The sequence below is a fragment of the Odontesthes bonariensis genome, chromosome 5 (genome assembly GCF_027942865.1).
Source record: "Odontesthes bonariensis isolate fOdoBon6 chromosome 5, fOdoBon6.hap1, whole genome shotgun sequence".
In the NCBI taxonomy this organism is placed as follows: domain Eukaryota; kingdom Metazoa; phylum Chordata; class Actinopteri; order Atheriniformes; family Atherinopsidae; genus Odontesthes; species Odontesthes bonariensis.
In genome coordinates, this window is record NC_134510.1 from 36,592,971 (window position 1) to 36,605,187 (window position 12,217).

At 40.4% G+C, this 12,217-nt stretch overlaps 1 protein-coding gene across 2 annotated transcripts in view; it reads left to right on the forward strand.

The window, feature by feature from the left end:
- paqr6 (progestin and adipoQ receptor family member VI) overlaps positions 1-12,217 on the forward strand; it is a 37,046-nt gene that overhangs the window by 8,236 nt on the left and 16,593 nt on the right. Inside the window, exons 1-2 of one of the 2 annotated variants that reach the window (XM_075466273.1) lie at positions 1,288-1,448; positions 10,401-10,666. In XM_075466273.1, coding sequence (XP_075322388.1) covers positions 1,433-1,448; positions 10,401-10,666 — 282 coding nt within the window. In that variant the 5' untranslated portion in view covers positions 1,288-1,432. Of the gene's footprint in view, positions 1-1,287; positions 1,449-10,400; positions 10,667-12,217 lie in introns of those variants that run through there. The other variant, XM_075466272.1, reaches the window with a different exon arrangement.

The following is a 12,217-nucleotide window of genomic DNA, read 5'->3' on the forward strand; positions in this document are numbered from 1 at the left end:
TTGTGCTTTCTGTCTGGCAGGAGTCACATGACATAAAGAGCATTTCAAACTATAAAGATAAAATGTGCACTCTGTCATCATGTAGATCTAACCATGTACAGGGATTCTAACCCTAACCGTTATCAGGTAAAAGCACGGCAGAAAAGTAAGCAGTTATGAGTGGGAGGGGAACTAGAAAAGTGAGTTGACGTTGTGATGTATGAAGCTGTTGCTCGAGTTTTATGAAACATTTGTTGCATGTGGACGAAAAACCAAAGGACAGCGAGGACAGGGCCTGAGAATAATGTAAAAGTGGAATCATTCCCGACTTTTCTGTTTTCTTTTTCCTGTTTGCAACACTTTGAATGACCTGTGAGAAGACCTGACAGCAGGGGTGCACAATTTGAATTTGAGCTTTTTTCACAATAAATTCTGACACACACACTAGGTGCTTATCATTGTTATGTATTGGAAATACAGTTCAATATAACACAATATATTTAGAAAGTACAGCTTTACTTTCAATAGGAAAAACGGCACTACTTTTGTTGATGTGATAAATGTAGTTACAGGTTAATTGTACCTTTGGCGGATTGATATGTATGATTGAATTTGCACTTGAACAGAAATTGTTCACAAGTCATCATTTATTGCTGTTAATGTAAGTGAAGCAGAGGTGTGACCAGAATGGTATGGGTGGGTGGACAGTTAGCTCATCTGGGGGGGCAGAAAACAATACCTGAAAAAAATCGGTGGAAAACCACTACTACAACTTCAAGCATAATAATAATAATAATAATAATAATAATGATAATAATAATAATAGTAATAATTCAATTCGGTAATACATTATTTAAGATTTTTTTTTTATTACCATTCATTAAGTCTACATTTCAAATCATTATATACAACAAAAACATCCGAAAATGTGAAAATCGCCTTTTTTTTTCAGCAGCAAGGGGTTAAGGTTACGGAGGGGGGGAAACACGATAACAAAAAAATAAATAAAGCTATAAACTTTGCAGATATATGCTTTTTTAAAATCACCACCTGCATTTATTCTATCAATACAAGACACGAACAGAGATAATAAATTTGGATGGACAGGGCATTTCTCAGGGGGGCTGTGATTTTTATTGATCAATAAATCTGTTTAACGTGTGAAAAGGAGTCAAAAGAAGATTCCAGTTCGCCTTCATTCTTTCTGTCGTCTCATCAGCAGCGCGCGCGCGCTCAAACGCAGGAACACATGGCTCGTGTTGTTGTTGCTCCAGATGTCCACGTGAGCTCCGAGCAGCGCTTCCTGCTGGCTCGCGGAGGACAAGAGAAGAAAAAGCGCTGTGGATGCGCAAGATCAGACACAACTGCACCGAGAGGCGGAGAGGGAGGACACCCAGCACGGGCTGTCTCACGCGCGCAGAGCTCGTGGGGAGAGGACTCCGGGGGTCTCCGCATGTCTGACGGTCGCGGTGAGTCGGTTTTTCACCGCTGAAGCCAAGTTTTTGGCCGCTTTGTCTCCTCTGTTGAAGCCGTTGTTTGTGTCCACTTGTGCCGAGCTTCAGCTTCATCCCTCAGCCCGTGTTTTTCAGCGCGTGCAGCTGCGCGGATCCGCGGAAAGTCGCGTGTTCTGAGTTTTAAAGGACGCAGAGCTGAAAACGAGCACGGGTGGAAGGCTTGAGAAGTTATTATGAGCTGCATGTGACTTGCATGTTTTCCTGAGTGGCTGTTGTGGGGAGGTGTCCGGACGGAATTCTCTTACTGGGTTCAGCTGTTTGTTTTTTTTTCCCAGTCTGTATTTTTCCATAATGTCCACAGAACATTTACTTTGTTTAAATAGATTCCTCCACCCTCTACAGTATCCATCTATTTTACTTTTAATGAAATATATGGGATGATGGTGCAAAAAAAATCTCATGTTTCCTAATGAGAAGGTTTACTGCCCTTTTTTTCTTTGTTTTTGGGCTATAAATGAAAGATTTTGAGGGCTCTCCACGCAGAATTCTGGATTAATGGAGAATAGATTTATCTGAATGAGCTCATATTTTGATGTCAGAAAGAGTCTTTTTGAGCATCCTGGAGGTTTCCCAGAGTTATTTGTGTCCCGTTTGAGTCTGTGACATCATACATGTTGAGCAATAAGCTGCCTACTTGTTTCTGTTGGACACCATGTTCCCTTTTTTTATTTTTTTTGGTCTGTTGGATCATATCAAGGTGTCAGTTTCGGTTGAATAACACAAATGATTGATAACAATTAGCTGTTGTAAAGCTGACAGGTGGAGCCGGCTCTGCTCTGGTGAGGAACCATCAGGTTATATATAACATGTTGGATGTAGGTGGTGCTGCACAAAGGTGGAGCACCTTTCAGGAGACACTCCTGCAGCCTTAAAGGATAAAAAGAGAAGTTTGAAACTGGTCTTTAGAGTCTGTTCCTGTGTGCAGGGTCACCCCACAAACTGTTACGACTAAAGTAACCTCACACTGAATTAAGTGACTTTTTGCTGAAGTAAACTCCATTAGAGTAACTGTCATCATCTCCACCTTGTATTTTTAAGATTCAGTAAGAACTCGAGCTTCTTAAGTAAAATTAAACATTTTATGAACGTAACACATGAATTATGGGGGAAGAGTAAGTTTTACTTAGGTTTCCTCATACAATTTAAATGTTTAATAGTTGTATGTACATAAACCTAGAAATACTACATAAACTTTACTCTGAAAGTGTAGCGTTAAAATCTACTAAGTTACTTCATAACAGCAAATACTACAGATATATAAAATTTACTTCAAACTATGAGTAAAATGATGTTCCTGCCTATGAAAAACAAGTAGACTTTACTTCATTTGTTTAAATAAATATAACTTAAAACTTAGATGTAATTAAGTAAATGTTACTTAATATCTTCAAAACTGTTATGTTTTATGGGAAGTAAAATTTACTTGATATTGCAGCATTAAATATTACTTTAATCATTTGAGTGCAAATACTTACAAAGGGTTTTTTAAGTAAGTCTTACGAGTTGTTTTTTTCAGTGCAGGGTCACAGAGGTCGATCCCAGACGGTTAATCAGAGGATGTCACATCATCATTTGTCTTTTAAGGAGGAATGTCAAAGAATGTGGCTGGTTTGGTCTCTCATTTGGTATATTTTTTATTTATTTATTTAGGTTTCCATGGCAACAAACTCCCTTTTGAACAGTTTTCTTCTTCAGATGCTGAAGCAGCGAAGTGCAGTTTTTTTCTTTGCTGACTGGTTTAACCTCCTCGTTCTGATTTAGTCCCCATTCAGATATTCTTTTCTAAGACGACAGTCGTTTTTTGTTTTTACGTTTTTAATGAACTTTAACATTTCTACAAAACTGCGTCAGGCCACAGCGTGTCGTCTCTCTGTCACTGAGGAAAAAAAGGCCTGTTTACACCAGACATTAAGCGGCAGTAATTTCACAAATCTGATGTTATCTCAGGAATATTTTACATGGAAAATGTTATTCTAGATTCTCTGCATCCTCAGCATAACTCCTGAGGATGCAGCCGGGGATATTTAGCTCGTCAGGGCCGCCACGAAGCTTTAAATCTGCCCCATCCGCTGAAACATTCAACTGAAACATTCAAGACATATCTGAAGATCTTCTTCATGGCTTTTAACTGCAGTCGAGATCTTTTGCATCTTTTAAGTATTTTCTTATTTATTTCTAAACACTCGTTTTATAACTATTCTGTGAATATTTCCACTCTGTTTTTGAGCTTTTTTCGTGTTTTTTCTTCGAACCTCCAATAAGGATGTTCACCATGGCCTTTGGAAGCGCTGACTTTCACCTCGGCTGCTGTATACACGCTGCGAGCCGCTCCAGTGCACGCTGTAGGTCATGGCTTAGAGAAGCCAACCGGACCGCATCAGCTATGAAAAGCAGAGATGCGTCCCTGAGGTTCCCAAATCAGAAAAAGCCTCCCCTCCCCGACTGCGCCTTCAAATCCTGTCCAACGCGCACCATGCCAGCTCGACTTATAGCCCGAAAAAGCAACTGCAGTTCCCTTTATTCACTTTAAACAAGTAAGTGATCATTAAAAGTGGTGCAGAGGGTTTCAGCTTTAATGGAGCCAGCCCATTAAGACCAGATATGTGTCTATTTTTATATATAAAATATATATCTCATCTCATGTGTGGCCTTTCTGCATTGCACGTCGTCACAGACGGGTGCTAAAAGCGTGATTTCAGGGCGGTTTGCTGTGAGGGTGTTAAGTTAAGCAACGAATAATTACAGCCGGCTGCACAATTGTCATCTCCCGGGTTGGACGTGTTGGGGCAGAACAGTGGAATTTTCCACACTTGAACCCACAGACGAGGCCGTTGTGCAGGCAGCGCAGGTCACATGTGTCAGTGTGGGCAACATGCTCTCTGCATACCCCTCTCATTGCCAGTCTCAGGACAATAAAGACGTCCATTCACAGAGGTCACATGATGAGATCATGAGCAGGGGAGGGGGGGGATCTCTGATGTCGAGAGAAGAACCAAATAAATGGAGCCGTTTTAGTAAATTCAGAATTGATGCAGGTCTGCAGGTTAAAGTCGTTTGGAAGGGAGAAAAGCTGATCGTGGGAGCCGTCTCATCAAACGAAGCCGAAAGAAGGCAACATCTTTTTCATTGAGCTGCCTCTCCTCTGACACATACAAGTTAAAAAGAAACAATCCCTGTTGGAATGAAGTGCTTACTTCAGCTTCTTTGGAAACTGCATTCTTATCACATTCTTGAGTTAAATGGGAGGAACATCAACATCGCTGCCGTGTGTATGAACCTGTTAGCAGTTAGCTTAGGTTAGCATAGGGACTGGAAACGGAGGGAAACAGCTCTCCTGAGGCTAATTCTGCCATCTCTGAAGCTCACACTACACTCACAAATCTGACATTTGTTTTCATATTAAGTTGAGGATCTAGAAGAGGGAAATAGTTTGTTTCTCGTGTAATTTGCTTGTCAGTGTGATTCATAACACTTGGTTTAAGAGATGAAGCAAGAGCAACAGCAGAACCCCTCGTGTTTTGGAGGTCTAGATGCAAAGAAAGGGCACTGACCCTTTTTAAATCATAAGATGTGTCCCAGATGTGTCCTGTCCAGCTGTGGGTAAATGAATTGGTGAACTGGACTCTGGATAAAACATGGAGCAGAAGGCTTTCAGGCTCAAGGCGGCTGTAAACTGGATTATTAGTTGAAATGATTGTGTGCATCCTGTGTGTCAGAGCGTAAAATCTGATCTTTATTGTTTGACTTTCAGTCGCACTGTAGTTCATTCACCTGCTCAGCACGCTCAACCTGAAGCTCGTCTCAGACCTGTCATGATGTCTTTTTCTGGCTTTAAACACCAAGTCAGCTGTCAAAAAATGAACTGAAACGGTAATATTGTTGCTTTCTCTTCCTGTCTTTTATCATCTCTACAAACCACTTACAGGATCAGAAAGAAAAGTGAGAAATGATCCGTGTCTCACGATGCCAATAATCTGAATTCAAACTAGCTGTTATCATCAACAGACGCCCTGTTGTGTTGTCTTGTTTGTGTGCCGTTGTGTTTTCCAACCATGAAGAATGCAGGATCTGTGAGCCTGAGCATGTTCCCTATAGTGGAAAAGCGTGTGTGCTTGAGATGGCTCATTTCCATCCAGTGCAGCACGTAACAGTTATCCTTTGGCCCCTATACTCTGAAGCCTTTTGCCTCCACAAAGCTCACTTTGTCCCTGTTAGGAGGTCGCGGCCTGCAGCTGGGAGCTGGGAGCCCCGTGAGGTGTGAGCTGTCATGACACGAGAGATGGAAGTAAGTGTTTTAATCCGTCAGAGATGCTCAAATTCTGATAAACTCAGACAGATGTGCTCCGATTACAGCTGTGGATTACACCAACTGTGTTAACATGGCTCAGTTTCTATTAAAGCCATAGAAAAACGGCAAAATAAATGGGTCCACGCAGCTTCTGCTGTCAGTTAGTATCAGTTTGAGTCTTTTTTTAAATAGAAAAATATGGATATCACTTCAATATTTCCATTAAAAACATGGATTTAGTAAAAGAAACCAATCGGCTGTAAATCTTTACTGGCCTTAAGATTTTATTAAGATGTTAACTAGGGCTGGGCGAGTTAACTCGAGTTAATAACTAGTTATTATCGCGTTAACTCGTTAATTATTTAACGCTGGCAAATATTTTATTGCGCATTAGCGCAGGCTTTAATTATTTATTTTATTATTGTAAAAGTCTGTTGCTCACAGGCTTTTATTTTGTAAAAGTCTGTTGCTCACAGGCTTTTATTTTGTAAAAGTCTGCTGCTGTCTGCTGTGGAACAGGAAAAGAAAGTAATCGGCGGATCCACCAAACATGGAGAAGGGTACGGAACTTTTACTCTGCGGCCATTTTCATTTTAAAGTTCTTCCAGACGGCGGAGTCGACAGAACCAAAGTCATCTGTAAACACTGCCAAGTTGAATTGTCTTCTCAGCGTAGTAGTTCCAGTCTAAAATATCACTTAAAGGCAAAACACACAACTGATAGCAGCAAGTCATTCAAGGAAACAGACAGTGGAGCGAGGCTTCTACATAAAAACTACAGAAAGATGCTGATGTTAAAAGTGTGTTTGCACAACAAATGTTATGGCACTTTCATTCATATGGCAGCACATTTAAAATAAAGCTAAATGCTAAAAGCTATACACTACTTTTGGATTCATTTTTTGGATTTTTACGTACAAATGCGATTAATCGTGATTAATCAGGGAAATCATGTGATTAATTAGATTAAAAACTTTAATCGTTGCCCAGCCCTAATGTTAACGATTCAGTAAAAGTAAAGATAGATCTCGAATCAGTATAACTACTGCACATATGGCTACTTTTTCTTTAACAAACACAGTCGGCTCAATCTGAAATCTCTTGGATTTACAAAAACTGACATTTTTACATGAGGAAAAACGTATTTAACTGGGGTAACTGGGGCTTTATCTGTGAGGCAGGAAGGGTGACGACAAGATTAGAAGTCACATTTGAATCTTTACAGATGACACGCTGCTGTCGTAATGTTGTGTTTTCCCCATTAACTCATTGGCTGCCAGCCATTTTCAGTGCAGAGCCACCCATACTGCCAAGTGTTTTTCAGTATTTTGACTGATTTTCCAAGACCCACAGAAAAGTGTGTCTTATGACTATGTACACACCGAAATTACCAAAAGAAAGAGTAGACTCTCTTCTTTGATCAGGAAAAAAAAGTTTGTTTCTACCATTTTCAGTCCTTTAGTAATAGACAGTAGAATATAGGTTGGTTTCACCAAAAACAGCTGTTTGACCAAAAAAATGGAGAAAACGAGCTTTTTTTTTGTGCAAAGTGGCACTGCTGCCACCTAGCGGGTAATTTTGCCAGTATATTCTCTGTTTAGTGTTTACAAGCCTAAGATTTAGTGACGAACTCCGCTAGATTGTCCCCCAGCCCGCTCCGTTAAAAAACGCAATTGACGTCTATAGACGTCTATAGACGTCAATGGCACCGAAAGAGTTAACCTTGATGCAGAGCATTAAAGCTGCGGTCGGCAACTTTTCTTTAGTCAGATTAGCTTGAACTGTCATGGGATTCTGGAAGTAGAATATTAAATAGGCTGTTTAGGAAAAATAACGAAATCTGTAGCTCCCTCTGAAGCCTGTAATCATGCTTGCAAAAACCGAGCGCTCCCGGCTGTTTTTCACCAATCACGTTAGGGTGGAGGAATCCTACCTGTCAATCACAGCTTGTGCACACGCTGCTGAGCGTGAGTCTGCCCCCAGCTTGTGTGCACAACCTCGTCCACAGAGGGGGAGGGGTTTGGGGGGCGATTCGGAGCTTGTTAGAGGTTGGAGGAGGGACCTGAAAGTTGTATCAGTTCGAATTTTCCGACTTTAGACTCGCAATTTTGAAAACCTGCCGACGGCAGCTTTAAAGGGAATATCAGGGATATATGAAAAAATTGCAGTGCAATATACACATAGGAAATAAAGTTATGCATGAGAAATGGTGGATTTCTTCCAACTGTTTCACTGTTAAACGCTGGTTTAACCGCCTCCTGCACAGAATGGTAACATGCTAACCCCACAGTAACTGTACCAAACACACAATATGCTGTTAAACGTGCAAGGTGAACAAATCACACCGTAGAAATCTTTGATTCCCCGGACAAAAAGAGGAGCCAGTGTGGCCAACTAGTCCAGGAAGACACGCTGCAACTCAGATGTCAAGTTTACCAGCTAAGATTCTTTAAGTAGTGGCTAAATTTCTGCTGAGATGGTCACGATTGTAACATTGATGACGTTAACGACTGAGCCAAGCAAAGCAGACACGATAGAACAACCCAGCTGATAGGCTGTCACTAACCAGTAGAAACAACAAAGACTAAGTGGGCATTCATCTTCTATCCTGTTTTTTTCTCTGAGTTCTCGATTAGCGAGTTAAAGGGATAGTTTGCCTCTTTTGACATGAAGCTGTATGACCTCCCATATCAGCAACATCATTTATGAACATCTTCTTACCCCCTGCTGCGTCCTGTGAGCAGAGTTCCAGCCTCGTTTTGGTGTTGATGAAAGTAGTCCGGCTAGTTGGCTGGGGTTTAAAAAGTAAAGCGTTTTGCTTCTCAGAACAATATGCGTTCAACAGAGTAATACATTTGCATCACAAAATCGTTCAACAGGAAAAAGTCAGACCTCACAATCGCTTGGCCCTATTTTCTCTCCCTTCGTATCACTGCCTGCTTTTTATCACGCAGTGATACGAAGGGAGAGAAAATAGCACCAATTTCAATTTGGAACTTCATACCAATATTGTTCCATATGTAGTATCTATGTGGGGGAAAAATATGTTTGTAGATCAATGACCAAGAAAGAAGCATCTGTTTATGAAAGTAGGATAGTTTTGAGGGGATTTTTTTCAACAATATAATTATAAAGTAAAAAGACATTTAGGCCTCCTAATTTAGAGAATATTTGGTATGAAGTTATTGGTTGGTATAAAATTATTTAAAGTGTAAACGTCTAAAAAGTTAAGGCCATCATTATCATATGAGTTCATTATTACTGTTTTTTTTTTTTTTTTTTTAATATAGTGGTTTTTGTTCCCCCATATAAAGTTCAAAAACATCTTGTCAACATCTTTTGAGATCTTTTTGTTAACATCGAGAGATAAAGCAGCCTGGAAGGCGGAATATTCGCATCAAAATATTCTTTCATAGCAGCCCGTACGTTGTCACTAGCAGCGCTTGTATTTTGAAAATGTGTTAACCATAGTCTTTCCGGTTTAAAGCACGGACCAACACCGGTCCAATCAGCGATGATTCATGTCGCCCCAGTGTACCTACCTTTTCCGTTTTGGTCAATGTCGTTGTGTTTTCTCTTTTTCCGTTGTGATTTGCACTTCAGGGCCACCGTAGAAAAGTGAAACTCATGGGATCGCACTGAGCATGCCCGATGCCACACAGTGTTTAACTTTAATAATGCAGATAACGTATTAATTATTATTTATCTACATTAGAATCATTTTGTTTGTTTTATTCTATGTTTATCTGTTTATTTATTTTTATTCTATTTTATTTATTTATTTTTATTATTATTATTATTGCCAGATGGGGATATAATGTTCATGTTTAAATCAATGAAAAATCATAATAAAAATATATTTTAAAAAAATAATGCAGATAGCGGAGGCGTTGACTCACCTTCAGGCTACATTTACAGACCGATTCTGAATGATTGTTTTCAGTTGTAGTGATTCGTGTGTCTGCTACTACATCCGTCCCACCTTTCTTTACTGTTTTGTCCTCATTAAAAGTATTTATTGCAGGAGTTTAAATGTAAACAGATTTAGTTTTCATGTTTTTTTGTTTGTTAAAAGGTTTTAACTCCATTTGTAAAAAGTCTCCTGATAGCTTGTGGCTCTTCTGCATACATGTTGGGTGTCTTAGAAGTGATAGATCAGTATGTTTGGCCGTCAAACATTGTCGATGAAGCGTTGTTGGTGACATTTTACAAACATGCTAATGGTTATCAGATGCTGGTAACATTCTGGTAACATATAAGGAATGCTCTCTGCTGCGTTGGCTCTCACAAACATGCCGTTACACGCTTGCATCTGGTCACAGGCGACTCCAGCGTGACAGAGCCAGGCATTCTTCAAATCCATGTTTGAGTACGTCTGAAGAGCAGCCACAATGAGAGATTGTTCTCCGAGTCTGCTCCAGTCAACAAAGATGTCACACTGAAGGACTCTGCAAATATCCTGCACATAAACGTGGGACACGACGTCTAGAAATCCGACAGACTTGGGAGCAAAGCTGCAGACCTGCAGCAGATCTGTGGCGTTAGAGCCGCCCCAAAGATCTCAAAGCTCAGTCTGTGTTTGTGTTTGTGTCTTAACTGCGTGCATTTGTGTCCCTGCAGTGTTTCCAGTGTGGCGGGGTATTGGGGCCAGTAGTGGCGTCAGGTGGAGCCAGGACTGGGGGCGCTGCTTGAGATGGGAGTCGGACGGTCGGGACCGCGGGGCCAGAATTCCAGTGTTTGACTACCCCGTCTGGTTAGTCCTCTGCCGCGGGGGGCGTGCCAGGCTCAGGGAGGTGTGCCAGAGAGGGAGAGGTGCCATCAGGCTTCCCACAGACATGCTGAGCATCAAGCTTCCCCAGCTGTTTGACATCCATCAGGTGCCCAAGGTAAGAAAGGAGGTGCAGCTCCACTGTAAGGCTTCCCTGCAGCTGCAGAGCGATGGCCTCTGGGCAGAGTCTGCATCCACAAACTCTTAATGATGAGTTCATCAAAGCCATCTTAGCTTAAGTGCTGATTATTTTCATGGAATAAGACATTTTAATGTACAAAGGTTAGTTTTTAGAGGTTTGATCAATACCTATATGACTTTAAAACTTAAGCTTTTTTATTTTAAATGGCACTGATGCTGTTTGAATAATGTGGCACAAAACCTGTGCACTGGTATAAAAGCTTAACTTTAACTGTAAATATTGGCAGAAACCCCTCTTTGTTTGTAAAATCTTCATTTTGTCTACATAATTCCTTCTCCACTTGTTACTGTTTTTATATTTTGTCACATTTGCACATCACCATGTGCACAGATTAAAACTAAGGGACTTTTGTCTCTTTAAGTAATATCACATTTTGTGGTAATTAATAGCAAATTTTCAAGAAAATAATTTAGAAAAGTTGCATCTCTAAAATATAGCAAGTTTTTTTTTCAGTGTAACGCATCTTTACCTTTTTAGCCTTTTAATTTAATGCTAAACTGGCTCCTTTGTCAGGATATGAGCCGGCACGAAGAATGACTCGAGGCTCAAACTACAGATATTATAAGAAGTCCTTAAACTATGCACTATTAGCATTATTATTATTGTTAGCATTACGTATAGGGCTTTAGCGATAAAATAATCTCACGATACGATAAACGATATTCAGCCAATGATTTGAGCGATACACTAACATCATTTTCTGAAGGATTTTAAAGGGACAGTGGGATTTTCCCGTCCTTTGAGCTGGCAGGAAAACACCGTCAGACAAACAGAAACAAACAAACATGTCACAAATGTGTCTTCAGCGTACGCAGACTCATCTTTATGTTGTATTTTTATTTTATAAAAGTCTGCTGCTGTCTGCTGTGGAACTGAAAAAGAAAGTAATCGGCGGATCCACCAAACATGGAGAAGGGTACGGAACTTTTACTCGGCCATTTTTCATTTTAAAGTTCTTCCAGACGGCGGAGTCGACAGAACCAAAGTCATCTGTAAACACTGCCAAGTTGAATTGTCTTCTCAGCGTAGTAGTTCCAGTCTAAAATATCACTTAAAGGCAAAACACACAACTGATAGCAGCAAGTCATTCAAGGAAACAGACAGTGGAGCGAGGCTTCTACATAAAAACTACAGAAAGATGCTGATGTTAAAAGTGTGTTTGCACAACAAATGTTATGGCACTTTCATTCATATGGCAGCACATTTAAAATAAAACTAAATGCTAAAAGCTATACGCTACTTTGGAATTCTTTTTGGATTTTGCGATTAATCGTGATTAATCAGGGAAATCATGTGATTAATTAGATTAAACATTTTAATCGTTGCCCAGGCCTAATTATTACACTTGGGTAAAACCTGTTTGTGAGTCTGGAGGTGCAGACACTAATGGACCCGTATCACCTCCCAGGAAGGCAGCGGCGTGAACAAGCCGTTTCCCGGGTGACAGCCTTCCTGGATGGTGTTAGT